Raw genomic sequence first — 17,965 nt, 5'->3', positions numbered from 1 at the left:
TGTCATTCAGCCATTGTCTAGATGACCTGACATACTGAACTTGCTGCCCAGTGCTAGAGGTTATAGCCATCCCGTCATGCAAAAGCTATATTTTTTGGAGTAAATAAATGTATACCTTTCATGCATTGAATACAACAGGTGTAGACGTTACTGTCAAATAATTACTTCAACTATGCAGATTTACATGTTTGAAAAATAAAAATAGTAACCTAAGAGGAAGAAAATACACAAGAATTAAGCTATATAAAGGGACTACCAATGCCAGTACTGTGCAGGGGTTTGAGGTATTTGAGGTAGATACAGTTGAAGTCAGAAGTTTACATACACTTAGGTTGGAGTCATTAAAACTTGTTTTTCAACCACTCTACAAATTTCTTGTTAACAAACTATAGTTTTGGCAAGTTGGTTAGGACATCTACTTTGTGCGTTGACAAAAGTCATTTTTCCAACAATTGTTTACAGACAGATTATTTCACTTATAATTCACTGTATCACAATTCCAGTGGGTCAGAAGTTTACATACACTAAGTTGACTGTGCCATTAAAACAGCTTGGGAAATTCCAGAAAATTATGTCATGGCTTTAGAAGCTTCTGATAGGCTAATTGACATAATTTGAGTCAATTGGAGGTGTACCTGTGGATGTACTTCAAGGCCTACTTTCAAACTCAGTGCCTGTTTGCTTGACATCATGGGAAAATCAAAATAAATCAGCCACAAAACAATACGTTGGGTGAATTTTGGCCCATTTCTCCTGACAGAGCTGATGTAACTGAGTCAGGTTTGTAGGCCTCCTTGCTCGCACACGCTTTTTCAGTTCTGCTCACAAGTTTTCTATGGGATTGAGGTCAGGGCTTTGTGATGGCCACTCCAATACCTTCACTTTGCTGTCCTTAAGCCATTTTGCCACAACTTTGGAAGGATGCTTGGTGTCATTGTCCATTTGGAAGACCCATTTGCGATCAAGCTTTACAGTTTTTCTCAATTGCTAAAACACAATTTCTGAAACCTTGCTCAATTTCCTGAAAACAGTAAACACAAAACCTCATCTTCAAGCACTATTTACATAACCTCTGACTCCTCTCGCAAAATGAAACATTCGCCTCAAAACAGTTTTACCTGTGTTCAAAATCAAACACTGCTCTCAAATCATAAACAAAGTGATCAAAATGATATACACTCTCAAGCAGTCAGTAAACAATACACCGGAAAATAGAAAACACATTGTTCAAAACATACAATTCTCAGGAAGAAGTACATTTTTAATCTAAAAAAATATTCATATTTTTCCGTCATTGTCTTTTGATGAACGAAAACATGTTCTATCATTGTAGCTCAAAATTGATCAGAAATTACTGCTTTGTTCTTTGCAATTTTGTTTTTTGTTCTTCCTCCTCCTTGTACCCCTATTTTTACAGTACTGTACCCTGCATCTCACAAACTTGTCCTTTGTCTCTGTGATACTGTAATTCTTGTTCTTCGTTGATATGAACCTGCAACCAGTCAAAATCTATTGAGCAGTCAGTACTGTTAATAAATGGAAAGCACAATGTTCAGGGCCATACAATTTGTCCATTGTACAGTATACAGCCTACACTGTACTACAGTATACAATACTAAAAGGGACAAAAATCAAAGGAGTAAACATGTGATCAATGTGCTTCTTCTTGTCTTTGGGCTGGGTCAGGCCAGAGCACTTCGTCGACATCACAAGCAATATTGTCCCTCCTGTGGCAACGGGGGAACAAGCCTCTTGTGTGCCGTATCCAGCCCTGACATGATTCCTCACCTATATCACCACAGGCTAAATCCATGGCTTGCAGCAGATTTACTCTGGTGTAGGGTTGTCTATCATACACTTTCCATCTCCAAGAGGAGAAAAACTCCTCAATCGGATTCAGGAAAGGCGAGTATGGAGGGAGGTACAAGTTCATAAACTGCCCATTGATGTTAAACCATTCCCTTACCTGAGCAGCTCGGTGGAAACTGACATTGTCCCACACTATCACATAGGTGGGAATGGGATTCTCATTTAGCTCTTTACCCTGCTGCTCTTGAATCTGCTGCTCAAATAAAATATCTCTTAGATTGGCAATAAATGTTAGAAGGTGCTGGGTGTTATATGGCCCGAGTGTAACATGGTGATGTAGAACACCATGGTTGCTGATAGCAGCACAGATTGTGACATTGCCACCTCGGTGACCAGGGACTTCAACAATGGCCCGCTGTCCAATCATGTTTCGGCCTCTCCTTCTCCTCTTTGTTAGATTGAAGCCTGCTTCATCGACAAAGATGAACTCATGGGGTCTGTCCAAGGATTCCAAGTCAAATATTGTCTGTAGAAATACAATATACTGTATGTAGGATTTTGTAAGTCATACAGAGACAGTGTTATACTGTAGAGTACAATTAGGCCTACTGTATGCACTTCTGATTCACATACATTGTATGTACTGAAGAGTAATGTCATTCATATAGTATGTGTTAGTGCTGTAGACAATCTGGATTACAGTAAATGTTTCTGAATGTACACTTACTTGCACATACTGAGCTCGCAGTTCTTTCACCCTTGGTGAGTTGCGCTCAAAAGGTACTCTGTATACTTGTTTCATTCGCATCCTGTTACGATGGAGGACACGGTCAATTGTGGAAATGCTCACACTGTCGATTCCCTGGAAGTGTGTGTTGTCTTGTATCACTCGTTCCTGGATTTCTCTGAGTCGTATTGCATTATCTTGAAGGACCATGCCAACTATAACTTCAACTGTTCTGCCTGCGGCTACGGAACCCTGACCTGTTCACCGGACGTGCTTGTTGCACCCTCGACAATTACTATGACTATTATTATTTGACCATGCTGGTCATTTACGAACATTTTAACATCTTGACCATGTTCTGTTATAATATCCACCCGGCACAGCCAGAAGAGGACTGGCCACCCCTCATAGCCTGGTTCCTCTCTAGGTTTCTTCCTAGGTTTTTGGCCTTTCTCAGGAGTTTTTCCTAGGGAGTTTTTCCCAGCCACCGTGCTTCTTTCACATGCATTGCTTGCTGTTTGGGGTTTTAGGCTGGGTTTCTGTACAGCACTTTGAGATTTCAGCTGATGTACGAAGGGCTATATAAATAAATTTGATTTGATTTTGATTTGATATAACGGCCTCTTGCTCCCGAGTGAATATAGCTGTCCTTCCACCTGCATTTGGCAGCCTTGCAATTCTACAAAAGTAGTTGTGCAGTTACAAAACATATTCATGCAGTACAATACATACAGTGATTAACTTTACAAATGTCTGTTGAAACAGCTGCATATAGTGTAGTACAGTAAATTTGCAATTACAAAAAGTAGTAGTATACTGTACCTGTTCTCTTCTCTGAATGTCCTTACTATGGTGGACACAGAAAATCGGCTCAAATTGGGTTGCACTCTATGTCCTGCTTCCCTTATTGTCAGTCCTTGGACAAGAACATGGTCTATAACTGTTGCTCGAATTCCATCAGATATTTCCACTCTTTGTCTTCCTCTTCCTCCTCCTCTTCCTCTTTCTTGCCCTCCTCCTATTCCTCCTCGTTGCCCACCTCGCATACGCACTCGTCCTCGTCCTCTCACATTGTTTCTTCTATCCATTCTCAGACTTTCTCCTTCCCACCTTCAACAACCTGTTTGCTCTCTGAATTGGCTTATATTGGTTTTGTCGCATCATTTGAAACAGGTTAAATCAATTTTCAGTGGTTGTGTTCAATCAATTACATGTTTTCTCTATTTGATTGTTGCGACTTGTGTTTACCAGTATGGATGACATGTGCATTAGAGTGCAGAATGTATTTTGAGAATGAGAATGTGTTTAGAGTTTTGCTGAAAAGTCTAAGTGAGATCTGCAAATTGTGTTTTACCATGTGAAATGGTTTAAGGTATTGACAACAGACTGCATAATTAGCTAAATGAGTCCAGGCAACTGAGAACTTTGTTCAGCCAATGTGTTTTAGTGTTTTAGCAATTGAGAAAAACTGTAACTTCCTGACTGATGTCTTGAGACGCTGCTTCAATATATCCACATCATTTGCCTCCTCATGATGCCATCTATTTTGTGAAGTGCACCAGTCCCTCCTGTAGCAAAGCACCCCCACAACATGATGGTGCCACCCCCGTGCTTCACGGTTGGGATGATGTTCTTTGGCTTGCAAGCCTCTCCCTTTTTCCTCCAAACATAACGATGGTCATTATGGCCAAACAGTTCTATTTTTGTTTCATCAGACATTTCTCCAAAAAGTACGATCTTTGTCCCCATGTGCAGTTGCAAACCGTAGTCTGGCTTTTTTATGGCGGCTTTGGAGCAGTGGCTTCTTCCTTGCTGAGCGGCCTTTCAGGTTACGTCGCTATAGGACCTGTTTTACTGTGGACATAGATACTTTTGTACCCGTTTCCTCCAGCATCTTCACAAGGTCCTTTGCTGTTGTTCTGGGATTGATTTGCACTTTTTCACACCAAAGTACATTCATCTCTAGGAGACAGAATAAGTCTCCTTGCTGAGCGATGTGACGGCTGCGTGGTCCCATGGTGTTTATACTTGCGTACTATTGTTTGTATAGATGAACGTGGTACCTTCAGGCGCTTGGAAATTGCTCCCAAGGATGAACCAGACTTGGCTGATTTCTTTTGATTTCCCATAATATCAAGCAAAGAGGCACTGAGTTTGAAGGTAGGCCTTGAAATACATCCACAGGTATACCTCCAATTGACTCAAATGATGTCAATTAGCCTATCAGAAGCTTCTAAAGCCATGAGATCATTTTCTGGAATTTTCCAATCTGTTTAAAGGCACAGTCAACTTAGTGTATTGAAACTTCTGACCCACTGGAATTGTGATACAGTGAATTATAAGTAAAATAATCTGTCTGTAAACAATTGTTGGAAAAATTACTTGTGTCATGCACACAGTAGATGTCCTAACCGACTTGCCAAAACTATAGTTTGTTAAGAAGAAATTTGTGTAGTGGTTGAAAAACGAGTTTTAATGACTCCATCCTAAGTGTATGTAAACTTCCAACTTCAACTGTACATAAAGGTATCAAGTGCCACTGCCAACTGAGTGAAAAATACTTTTCCTTATTTATTCTTAATAAGTTATCACTCAAATCAAAGTTTGTCAGATGTATTTTCAGATGTTATAAGCGGCCTGGATGGGAAATAAGGCACCATTTGTATTTATCCTTTATTTAACGAGGCAAGCCAGTTAAGAACAGATTCTTATTTACAATGATGGCCTAGGAACAGTGGGTTTGTTCAGGGTACTGGCCCAACGCTCTAACCACAAGGCTACCTGCCGCACCTTTAGTTCAGAACAAATTCTTATTTACAATTACGGCCTAGGAACAGTGGGTTAACTGCCTTATTCTGGGGCAGAACAACAGATTTTTACCTTGTTAGCTCTGGGATTCAAGTAACCTTTCGGTTACTAACTCTCTAACCACTAGGCTACCTGCCGCCCCTTTAAATGCACTTATTATACTTTTAATTCACTTTAATAATTGATTGATTAACTTGAGTTGTCTTTTATTCATTGCTGGCTGTGTCATACGTCTTTCATTTGTGTTTTAAAACTTCATTTTGTTTTTATGAAGATTTCGCCTATTGCTCTCTGCAAATGTATGAACTTTTATTTAGAAATAGCTACAGAAACGCCTTGGCCGCCCGGAAGTATAGTTTTTTCGACCAGTCCACTTTCCTCTGTGGCGTTGTTTAGCATCCCTTTTGATGTTACTGCTTTTTATTCCTTGAAAGGAGGTCTGACTATATGAGTAAGTATTTGCTAAAAATATTATTTACTGTTCGACGCAAATATTTGTTGATATATAGCTAGCTAACTAGCTAAACAACAGTGGCACTGTACCAGCTCAAATCAAGCCGTTGTTTACACGTATCTAGGTGTTAGCTAGCTTCCCAGCTAGCCAGCTCTGGTTCCCTTTGTAGTTTGGTTGTTATCTATCTAGCCACAAGCTCAAATAGGCTCGGCTAACGTTGTAGTGTAGCTTGTTAGCTAGCTATTTTCCAAGAGGTAACAGTTACATAAGCAGACATTGCGTTACCGTTCTCCTGGCAGCAGGATCGCGGAATTATCTTTCAAAATAATAGGCTCCACTACAAAGACATCCTACACTTTGGGAATGTAGATCTTTTTTGGCACTCCGGTGGAGTACAACTGTTTTTCACAACATTGCAACCACCTTTGAAAAAAATTAATTGATAATTTGACGTACTTTTAATATTGTAATATTCATATCAACATTTCTTTAGAAAGTTTACACCAATACTGATATGTTGAAAGCTATTGTGTAGTAGGCTATATGTAAAGAAATGCACTTTAAATAAAATACAAATATGTAATTGGAATTACTCAATAGTCTACAAAACTTAAATTGGTATATTGTGCTGGACAACGGGTTTAATACAGAGTACTGGTGACTCCTTACTCCACCCACTCCATTCACTGCAATTCACTGTATAAGAAATACATATTGGCTTATAGTGAAAAAAATATTATTTATGCAGACGGTAATGTGGGTTGGGAGTACTCAGTAGGGTCTGTAGAGTCTATATATGATGTCATTTCATGGGGCACTGAATAATACGGAGTGCTGCTACAGCAGAACAGATAGAACAATGAGAAAGGTATTTCCCCGGATGTATAAAGGTGAAGCTTCGGGTTTCCACTCACTACCAAATAAGGTAGTGAGAGAAAGCCCAGTGGCCGGCAGTGGGAGAAGATGGATTATGGCCAACATTATACTCATTTTCTCATCAATGACACATTTGATCTCAATAAAATTCTCTTTTCCCAAAACTAGAATATGTTACGAACAGAGTGGACAAAGTTTTGTAGACTTTACTCCTTGCCAAAGTAAAAAAAATAATTGCATTGTTCAGAAGGAGCGCAACGGCGAGTTGAGTTATTGCACAAGCGCACTTCAGAGTAGGCATTCCCTAACAGAAATATGCAAATGTCGGTTAGAATGGGCCAGTAGGATCTCGCTAGCTCGTGCTTGGCTCTGCCCACCTCATTCCTTGTTCTGTCCACTATGACTCACTTGTTCCCATTGGAAAAGACAGGCTGTGGTCTATCTTGGGTTAGTTATCGAAATCTTTGTATGCAGTGTAGCCATGTTCCTAACTCAGGGTCCAGCATTAGGTCTACCTGTTTGATCTATGCCCTAACCCTAATCTGATCATTAGCATGTTCATTTGTATGTTAATTACTTTGGTAGTTCCTGTCACACCAAACTTGATTCCTCAACATCATTGGGTGTGGTGAGACCTTCTCCAAGTGAATTACCTGATAACACAAACTGTTTGGACTTATTCCATGAATCTAAATCTTACACAGTTCACAGATAGGTTCTTACAGGAGGTGTGTTTAGGTCTAAAAAGAGCCTAAAATATCCACTTTCATCTTCTCAAAAATGTAGATAGAAATGTAAAAAGCATGTCAAACATCCTTCCTCCCGATGAAGTTTATGTGAGAATTGCCAGAACAATGTTAGATACAAAAAATATTTGAGTTTAAATGTATTTGGCTAATGTCTATGTAAACTTCCGACTTCAACTGTAGCCGCAAAACATGGTTAAAACTTTGATATCATGGATGGTCAGTCATTGCATCCATAGCTCTGTCTATGAATTTGAGAGTGGTACATTTCTCCAGCACCATCCCTCAGCTTTTTACTGAAACAAGTGTTTCTTCTTATGATTGTTGCTTAAAATAAGACAGGACTTTTAATAAGACAAAGGCAAAGTAATAATAACTTGTATTTTCTCACAAATGACAATTGGAAGACATGGGCTGTATGATCCATCAGTTTAGGCATTTCTTAGTGAGCACATATTTTATGAGGAGGCAAATAAAATGTTCACACAATCGGCAAAAAACAGAACACAGATTCCTGTGACTTTCAGTCCAGAACCTAAGCCCTAGAGGCAAACTATTTATTTGTCAGGCCAAGCAATTGTCCTGATGCAATTTTTGGCACATGTTAAGGCTGGCCTTGGGCTGATTTAAATGTATAAAGCCAAGATGCAGCTGGCTCATCAGCATTAAGGTTAATCTAGGTTGTTAAGAGGTATGCCAGTCCATCATTGTTTTCATTGTGCCTTTGAAGCATTTGGCTTCTCAACTAATCACCTACTTATAAACAGTACTTGGCACCTCAGTTAGGCCAAGGCAAGTGTGCATGGAAGTCGGTAGCATGGAATGGCATTTTATTACACACTGGAAGTGAACAGGGTAAGCTAAAAAGTACTCCCAACACCACTTTTACATCAGCACAAATAATTTGTATTTTTATGTAAGCCAATATATAGTTAAAATACAGTGATTTGCTTTGTTGTCTATCAAATGGGTGTAGTAAATGGCCAGCAACCCTCCGTATTATTCAGTGCCCCATGAAATTACACCTTATATAGATTGTACAGACCCTACTGAGTACCCAACCCCACTTTTACATCGGCACAAATAATAGATGTTTCACTATAAGCTAATATGTATTTAATATACAGTGATTTGTGTTGTGGCCTATGGAATGAGTGTAGTAAAAGGTCAGCAATACTCTGTATTATTTAGTGCCCTCATGAAATGACACTAAAGTATTCACATCCCTTGACTTTTTCCACATTTTGTTGTTACAAAATTGATTTAATTGTACTTTCCTGTCAATGATCTACACAAAATACTCTGTCAAAGTGGAAAAATTCTAACACTTGTAAAACAAAATCATGAAAAATAAAACACTAATATATCTTGGTTAGATAGGTATTCAACCCAGAGTCAATACATGTTAGAATCACCTTTGGCAGCGATTACAGCTTTGAGTCTTTCTGGGTAAGTCTCTAAGAGCTTTCCACACCTGGATTGTGCAACATTTTTCCATTATTCTTTTCAAAATTCTTCAAGCTGGTTGTTGATCATTGCTAGAAAACCATTTTCAGGTCTTGCCATATATTTTCAAGCAGATTTAAGACAAAACTGTAACTCAGCCACTCCGAAACATTCACACTGTCTTCTTGGTAAACAACTCCAGTGTAGATTTGGCCTTGTGTTGTAGGTTATTGTCCTGCTGAAAGGTGAATTAATCTCCCAGTATCTGGTGGAAAGCAGACTGAACCAGGTTTTCCTCAACGATTTTGCCTGTGCTTAACTCCATTCCGTTTCTTTTTTATCCTGAAAAACTCCTCAGTCCTTAACGATTACAATTGGGCTCCCGAGTGGCGCAGCGGTCTAAGGCACTGCGTCTCGGTGCTAGAGGCGTCACTATAGACACCCTGGTTCGAATCCAGGCTGTATCACAACCGGCTGTGATTGGGAGTCCCATAGGGCGGTGCACAATTGGTCCAGCGTCGTCCGGGTTTGGCCCGGTGTAGGCCGTCATTGTAAATAAGAATCGACTTGCCTAGTTAAATAAAAATAAAAAATAGCAATCTGTATTTTTAGATATTTGTCTTAAATAGACATGTAAACAAACAAAAAAATATTGCATTTGCTAATGAGCACAAGAGAAATCGTCATTGATTAAAATGTAATATCTTTTGAATTAGTTATCCACCTTGCAAAGTTTTGAAATGCAGGCTTTTATTTTGAAGGTTACCATAGGAAAGTGACGTCATCGTTAGTCCTGCTAGAAGAATATTAGTAGACATTGCTGCTTTGTATGACAAAGCCCTGAGATCGAGTCTTAAATCAACATCACATTGAGGGAAAGTGGTTCAGAGGAAAGTCTATTCTAGTTAGCTCGTATAACCTAGTAAAATATCATGAAATTCAAGTTCCTCTTGAAATCAGAGCTAGGTCAACATTGCATTTATTGCACCAGCATTTATTTTCTTGCATAATTTGTTGTCAGCATATTATTTACTGATTTGCATTTTCTTCTAAAGGTTCTAAATACACACTGATGGAAGGAATGAAAATGGATTCCACTCACAATGTAACTCCCCATCAAACAAGACACATGAGGTGTTCCTGACTTTATCTGAATGATGTGACATGAATGAACAAAATAGCTTTTTATAGCTGCGCTCGAACAAACATCCATCTTGAGTTGCTAATATAACTTGTTAATTAAAGGGAACTTTTTAACAATCCTAGAATATGCATTGGACCTAATTCTGTACATCTTAAAGTAGATTTCCCTGACGTTGAAGGGGAATGCAGACTTGTCGCCCATAGACTGCATGCGAGTGTGATGCCCAGGCGAAGCTTGCCGCTGCAGGGCCGGATGCGCTGGATGCTCCTGGGGCTCTTCCTGTTGCTGGTCCTCCTCCTCTTTGCTTACCTGCTGGAGTGTACTCCCCCAGCTGATGTTAGCCTGGTCCTGCCTGGCCTGGGAGGGGAGTCCCATGGAAAGGAGTACTACCAGGCACTGCTGCAAGAGCAGGAGGAGCGGCACCTCAACCGCGCCGCCAGCCTCAAGCGTCAGATTTCCCAACTCAAGCAGGAGCTCCAGGAGATGAGTGAGAAACTCAAGGTCCTGCAGGACAGAAAGGAAGGTCCCGGGGTCCAGGGGCTGGTTGAAACCAAGGACCAGGAGCCTGGGGATCTCCTTGAGTTCCTCCACTCCCAGATCGACAAAGCCGAGGTGAACACGGGAGCACGGCTGCCCAGCGAGTACGCCCTGGTCCCCTTCGAGAGCTTCACCTCTAGTAAGGTGTATCAGCTGGAGATGGGGCTGACCAGGCACCCAGAGGAGAAGCCTGTGCGGAAGGACCGCAGAGATGAGCTGGTGGAGGTCATTGAGGCAGCCCTGGACGTCATAAACAACCCAGACGAGGAGGATGGCCAGGAGGATGATGTGCCCATGCAGAGGCAGACTTATACTGAGAGCCACTTTACTGAGGGTAAGAGCACTATACTGGGGTAATGTATAACAGTGGTTCTCAACCTGATCCTCGGGGCCCCCCAGCCACTCCACATATTATTTATTCCACTACCAGCATAGCTGATTTAATTATGGGTCTGATGATAAAGTGACCAATTAAATCAGATGTGCTAGTGCTGCCACATACACCGAGTGTACAAAACATTAGGAACACCTCTTTCTATGACAGACTGACCAGGTGAATCCAGGTGACAAAAAATGTAAGTGCCTTTGAACAAGGTATGGTAGTAGGTGCCAGGCGCACCAGTTTGAGTGTCAAGAACTGCAACGCTGTTGGGTTTTTCAAGCTCAACAGTTTCCTGTATGTATCAAGAATGATCCACCAGCCAAAGGACATCCAGCCAACTTCACACTGTGGGAAGCAACTGTGGGAAGCATTGGAGTCAACATGGGCCAGCTTCCCTATGGAACGCTTTTGACACCTTGTAGCGTCCATGCCCCCAACGAATTGAGGCTGTTCTGAGGGCAAAGGGGATGCAACTCAAAATTAAGGTGTTCCTAATATTTTGTATACTCGGTGTATGTGGAGTGGCTGAGGGCCAGCATGGGAACCCCTGATCCAGATCACTATCTGCTTGTTTCATGCCAGCAAAAATGTAATCTAGCCTGTAAAGTTGAACAATATTTGTTCCCTATGTTTGACAAAACTGATGTTTCCCCTTTATGTGGGCAGGGCTGTACAGAACAGAACGGGACAAGGGCACACTCTACGAGCTCTTCTTTGCAAAAGATGACTCTGACAACTTCCGCCATGTCACTCTTTTCCGTCCTTTTGGTCCTTTAATGAAAGTCAGAAGCACGTCCGTAGAAACGTCTGGAGTCATCATCAATATCATTGTGCCGTTGGCAGGCAGAACAGAGGCATTCTCACAGTTCCTACACAACTTCAGGTTAGTGGTGGTGAGTCACGTGAAAAGGGCAATATGCATCCTACGCCTAGTATTTGTGAAGATTGTGGTATCAGTTTTTTTTTTTTTTGCAGGGAAGTTTGCATAGAACACGATAGGCGAGTCCATCTTACGGTGGTCTACTTTGGACAAGAGGGCTTACAAGAGGTGAAGTCTTATTTGGAAAAAATGTCCAGGTTTGTTGTCTTTTAATATGAAAGAAAGGATTTATGGGATTTTACTGCTGTACATTTCTCACTTGTCCATATGTTATGTTATTTTCTAGTCAAGACAAGTAAAGGAAGGAATCTACCCAATGTTTTGAGTTGCTTGGTTGAGTGTGACTGACTGATGTTACCCCTGGCTCTATAGAAAAGGGAGTTTCGGGCTCAAACAACACCTCTATTTAAATGGCATTGTTGGTTTTTAGGGAGGCAAGCTTTTCCAACTACACGCTTATTCCAGTGGACGAGGAGTTTTCCAGGGGCAGGGGCCTGGACATCGGTGCCCATACCTGGAAGAAGGGTGACGTATTGATGTTCTTCTGTGATGTGGATATCTACTTCACACTGGACTATCTCAACACCTGCCGTCTTCACACCGCTCCAAGTAGGTGCCTTCTACCAAAACATTAGCCTGCACATTCATGTTTCCTAATGTCTAATTATGAGTACTTAATGCAGGTGGTGTGACATTTTTCTAAACGTGTACTATGGGCATTTTGGATGTAATTTGTACCAAAATATACTATATGTTAAACCCATCCCTTTTTGTGTTTTCTTCTTGTAGACAAGAGAGTCTTTTATCCGGTTGTTTTCAGTTTGTATAATCCTGCCATAGTCTATGGAAATCTGGAGCTGGCTCCCCCCATTGAAAGTCAACTTGTAAGTACCTGAAAAAATACATGAAAAAATAGTGTATGTACAGTTGAAGTCGGACGTTTACGTACACCTTAGCCAAATACATTTAAACTCAGTTTCTCAATTCCTGACATTTAATCCGAGTGGTCAGTTAGGATCACCACTTTATTTAAAAAATGTTAAATGTCAGAATAATAGCAGAGAGTGATTTATTTCAGCTTTTATTTCTTTCATCACATTCCCAGTGGGTCAGAAGTTTACATAGTCAATTAGTATTTGGTAGCATTGCCTTTAAATTGTTTAACTTGGATCAAAAGTTTCAGGTAGCCTTCCACAAGCTTCCCATAATAAGTTGGGTGAATTTTGGTCCATTCCTACTGACAGAGCTGGTGTAATTGAGTCAGGTTTGTAGGCCTCCTTGCTCGCACACGCTTTTTCAGTTCTGCCCACAAGTTTTCTATAGGATTGAGGTCAGGGCTTTGTGATGGCCACTCCAATACCTTGACTTTGTTGTCCTTAAGCCATTTTGCCACAAATCTGGAAGTATGCTTGGGGTCATGGTTCATTTGGAAGACCCATTTGCGACCAAGCTTTAACTTCCTGACTGATGTCTGGAGATGTTGCTTCAATACATCCACATCATTTTCCTACCTCATGATGCCATCTATTTTGTGAAGTGCACCAGTCCCTCCTGCAGCAAAGCACCCCCACAAGATGATGCTGCCACCCCCGTGCTTCACAGTTGGGATGGTGTTCTTCGGCTTGCAAGCCTCTCCCTTTTTGCTCCAAACATAACGATGATCATTATGGCCAAACAGTTATATTTTTGTTTCATCAGACATTTCTCCAAAAAGTACGATCTTTGTCCCCATGTGCAGTTGCAAACCGTAGTCTGGCTTTTTTATGGCGGTTTTGGAGCAGTTGCTTCTTCCTTGCTGAGCGGCCTTTCAGGTTATGTCGATATAGGACTCGTTTTACTGTAGATATAGATACTTTTGTACCTGTTTCCTCCAGCATCTTAACAAGGTCCTTTGCTGTTGTTCTGGGATTGATTTGCACTTTTCGCACCAAAGTACGTTCATCTCTAGGAGACAGAACGCGTCTCCTTTCTGAGAGGTATGACGGCTGCGTGGTCCCATGGTGTTTATACTTGCACACTATTGTTTGTACAGACGAACGTGGTACCTTCAGGCGTTTGGAAATTGCTTCAAGCAGAGTGGGCAAAAGTCCCAGTGGCTAGATGTGCCAAGCTTATAGAGACATACCCCAAGAGACTTGCAGCTGCAAAAGGTGGCTCTGCAAAGTATTGGCTTTTGGGGCGGGGGTGAATAGTTATGCACGCTCAAGTTGTCTGTTTTTTTTGTCTTATTTTTTGTTTGTTTCAAAGTAAAAAAATATTTTGCATCTTCAAAGTGGTAGACATGTTGTGTAAATCAAATGATACAAACCCCCAAAGAATCCATTTTAAATCCAGGTTGTAAAGCAACAAAATAGGAAAAATGCCAAGTGGGGGTGAATACTTTCGCAAGCCACTATATTTACACAGTTGAAGTCGGAAGTTTTCACATGGAATAGCCTTCATTTCTCAGAACAAGAATAGACTTTCTTCTGAAAGTCTTTGTTTCTAACCATTTTGAGCCTGTAATCGAACTCACAAATGCTTATGCTCCAGAAACTCAACTAGTCTAAAGGCCAGTTTTATTGCTTCTTTAATCAGTACAACAGTTTTCAGCTGTGCTAACATAATTGCAAAAAGGTTTTCTAATGATCAATTAGCCTTTTAAAATGATAAACTTGGATTAGCTAACACAACGTGCCATTGGAACACAGGAGTGATGGTTGCTGATAATGGGCCTCTGTACGCCTATGTAGATATTCCATAAAAAATCTGCTGTTTCCAGCTACAAAAGTCATTTACAACGTTAACAATGTCTACACTGTATTTCTGATCAATTTTATGTTATTTAAATCGACAGAAAATATGCTTTTCTTTCAAAGAAAGGACATTTCTAAGTGGCCCCAAATGTATACACACACACACACAATACCAGTCAAAAGTTTGGACACACCTACTCATTCCAGGGTTTTTATTTATTTTGACTATTTTCTACATTGTATAATAATAGTGAAGGCATCAAAACTATTAAATAACACATATGGAATCATGTAGTAACTAAAAAAGGGTTACTCATAAAATATGTTTTGATTTGTTTATCTTCAAAGTAGCCACCCTTTGCCTTGACAGCTTTGCACACGGTTTGCATTCTCTCAACCTGATTCATGAGGTAGTCACCTGTAATGTTTTTCAATTAACAGGTGTACCATGTTAAAAGTTTGTTTGTGGAATTTCTTTCCTTAATGCGTTTGAGCCAATCAGTTGTGTTGTGGCAAGGTAGGGGTGGTAAACAGAAGTAGCCCTATTTGGTAAAAGACCAAGTCCATATTATGGCAAGAACAGCTCAAATAAGTGAAGAGAAACAACAGTCCATAATTACTTTACTTTAAGACATGAAGGTCAGTCAATCTGGAAAATTTCAAGAACTTTGAAAGTTTCTTCAAGTGCAGTTGCAAAAACCATCAAGCGCTATGATGAAACTGGCTCTCATGAGGACCACCACAGGAAAGGAAAACCCAGAGTTACCTCTGCTGTAGAGGATAAGTTCATTAGAGTTACCAGCCTCAGAAATCTGAAATTAACTGCACCTCAGATTGCAGCCCAAATAAATGCTTCACAGAGTTCAAGTAACAGACACATCTCAACATCAACTGTTCACAAGAGACTGTGTGTATCAGGCCTTTATGGTCGAATTGCTGCAAAGAAACCACTACTAAAGGACACCAATAAGAAGAAGATACTTGCTTGGGCCAAGAAACCCGACCAATGGACATTAGACCGGTGGATATCTGTCCTTTGGTGTGATGAGTCCAAATTTTAGATTTTTGGTTCCAACCGCCGTGTCTTTGTGAGACACAGAGTAGGTGAACGGATGATCTCTGCATGTGTAGTTCCCAACGTGAAGCATGGAGGAGGAGGTGGTGTGATGATGTGGGGGTGCTTTGCTGGTGACACTGTCTGTGATTTATTTAGAATTCAAGGCGCACTTAACCAGCATGACTACCACAGCATTTTGCAGCGATACGCCATCCCATCCGATTTGCATTTAGTGGGACTAGCATTTGTGTTTCAACAGGACAATGAACCCAAACACACCTCCAAGCTGTGTAAGGGCTATTTGACCAAGAAGGAGAGTGATGGAGTGCTGCAACAGATGACCTGGCCTCCACAATCACCCGACCTCAACCCAATTGAGATGGATTGGGATGAGTTGGACCACAGAGTGAAGGAAAAGCAGCCAACAAGTGTTCAGCATATGTGGGAACTCCTTTAAGACTGTTGGAAAAGCATTCCAGGTGACTACCTCATGAAGCTGGTTGAAAGAATGCCAGGAGTATGCAAAGCTGTCATTTGTTTTAACACTTAGTTACTACATGATTCCATATGTGTTATTTCATAGTTTTGTCTTCACTAGTATTCTACAATGTAGAAAATAGTACAAATAAAGAAAAACCCTGGAATGAGTAGGTGTGTGCAAACTTTTGACTGGTACTGTCGATATATTTTTTATTTAATTGTTACTTAATGTTGACATTAGTCAACTCGCAAACGACAAGTGTGCTTTCCGTATAGATTCACAAGAAAGATGCTGGATTCTGGAGAGATTTTGGCTTTGGAATGACATGTCAGTACCGCTCGGACTTCCTCAATATAGGTAAGCAGTGTTGACTGATAAGTATTATGTGTGCTTGCTACATACTTTTACTGTGACAATTATATTCTACCCCTCAATTGTATTGTATTTTCTAGGAGGTTTTGACCTGGAAGTGAAAGGTTGGGGTGTGGAAGATGTCCACTTGTACAGGAAGTACCTGCGGAGCGACCTGATTGTGACGCGTACGCCGGTATCCGGCCTCTTCCACCTGTGGCACGAGAAGCAGTGTGCAGACGAGCTGACTCCAGAACAGTATCGCATGTGCATCCAGTCCAAAGCCATGAACGAGGCGTCCCATTCCCACCTGGGCATGCTGGTGTTCCGCGAGGAGATCGAGAATCACCTCCGCAAGCAGGCCTATAAGACCCAGAGCAATACTGAAAACTGAATGCCTTTTCGTTAGGTGGCCATCTTGGGTACTCTAAATCAGAATTCCTCGCAATTTTTTTTTTTTTAAAGAAGAACTGAGGTACACTCATGTCGTTACTAACATGATTAAAATGCACTATATAGAAGACCAGTTTACACACAATCCTGTTACATTTCACAGCTCAGCTAAAGACACCTATGAATGTACAAAAATGGATTTTAGTAAATGTGAAGTGTCCACTTAAACATTAAGAGACTGAGAATGGCACTACCTGCGTCAACAACACAAAAAGGCTAATGGAACATCTTTGAAGCTGGGGAAACTTGCATAACCTATCATTAGCAAGTCAAGGCAATGTTCTTGCCTGTGAGGTCAAGCAATCAATGGACAAGTGTTTTTTTTTTAAATCGCTACTATAACCTGTTGTCTCTATAGCCATATTGTTTAATTTGTGTAATAATGTCAAGCTTGGTTTAAAGTTGTACAGTTATTAAAAAAGGGACCTTTTATGTTAGAATACGATTTGTTCAAAGGAACCATCAGAGGCAGTGTTTATCAGCATTGAAGTTTTATCCTATCAGCTTTTATTTGTTTATTTGGAAATGTAACAAAATCTACAGATTGGACTGGATTGAGATTGAAGAAGCAATTGAAACAAAGCTTTGCAAAAAGCATGCAGCACATTCATAATTTGCACAAGTGTCATTCTTCTGACATTTCTTGATTTATTCTCTGAGGATGACTCACAGTATTTCATTAAATTGAGCCTTGCAGCCACTCAATGCCAGTTAAATCTTGAATGGAATAATGTATCAATAATTTTTTTGCAGCCAGGGATGTCATATTTGTCTGAATATGTGCCTATTAACTGGAGATGAGGATATTAAAGATACTTTTATATATATATATATAGTGTATGTGGACACCCCTTCAAATTAGTGGATTTGGCTATTTCAGCCACACCCATTGCTGACAGGTGTATAAAAATCAAGCACACAGCCATGCAATCTCCATAGACAAACATTGGCAGTAGAATGACCTGAATGAAGAGCTTAGTGACTTTCAAAGTGGCACCGTCATAGGATGCCACCTTTCCAACGAGTCAGTTCGCCAAATTTCTTCCCTGATAGAGCTGCCCCGGTCAACTGTAAGTGAT

General features: G+C 40.6%; 1 protein-coding gene across 5 annotated transcripts; it reads left to right on the top strand.

The window, feature by feature from the left end:
• The first annotated feature begins 5,587 nt into the window (after positions 1–5,587).
• On the top strand, positions 5,588–17,609 carry LOC115153006 (chondroitin sulfate N-acetylgalactosaminyltransferase 2). 5 transcript variants are annotated; one of them, XM_029698002.1, is made up of 9 exons: positions 5,588–5,795; positions 9,922–10,000; positions 10,171–10,881; positions 11,596–11,812; positions 11,905–12,006; positions 12,240–12,418; positions 12,599–12,693; positions 16,358–16,439; positions 16,535–17,609. In XM_029698002.1, the coding sequence occupies exons 3-9, from the start codon at positions 10,230–10,232 to the stop codon at positions 16,825–16,827; spliced, it is 1,620 nt and encodes a 539-aa protein (XP_029553862.1). In that variant the 5' UTR covers positions 5,588–5,795; positions 9,922–10,000; positions 10,171–10,229; the 3' UTR covers positions 16,828–17,609. The 5 variants fall into 5 exon arrangements, with proteins under 5 accessions (XP_029553862.1, XP_029553861.1, XP_029553859.1 ...); XM_029698001.1 differs by having other exon boundaries at positions 10,168–10,881; XM_029697999.1 differs by lacking the exon at positions 9,922–10,000.
• Positions 17,610–17,965: the final 356 nt, after the last annotated feature.

The sequence above is a fragment of the Salmo trutta genome, chromosome 18, assembly GCF_901001165.1.
Source record: "Salmo trutta chromosome 18, fSalTru1.1, whole genome shotgun sequence".
In the NCBI taxonomy this organism is placed as follows: Eukaryota; Metazoa; Chordata; class Actinopteri; order Salmoniformes; family Salmonidae; genus Salmo; species Salmo trutta.
This window is presented reverse-complemented; position numbering and strand designations above follow the sequence as displayed.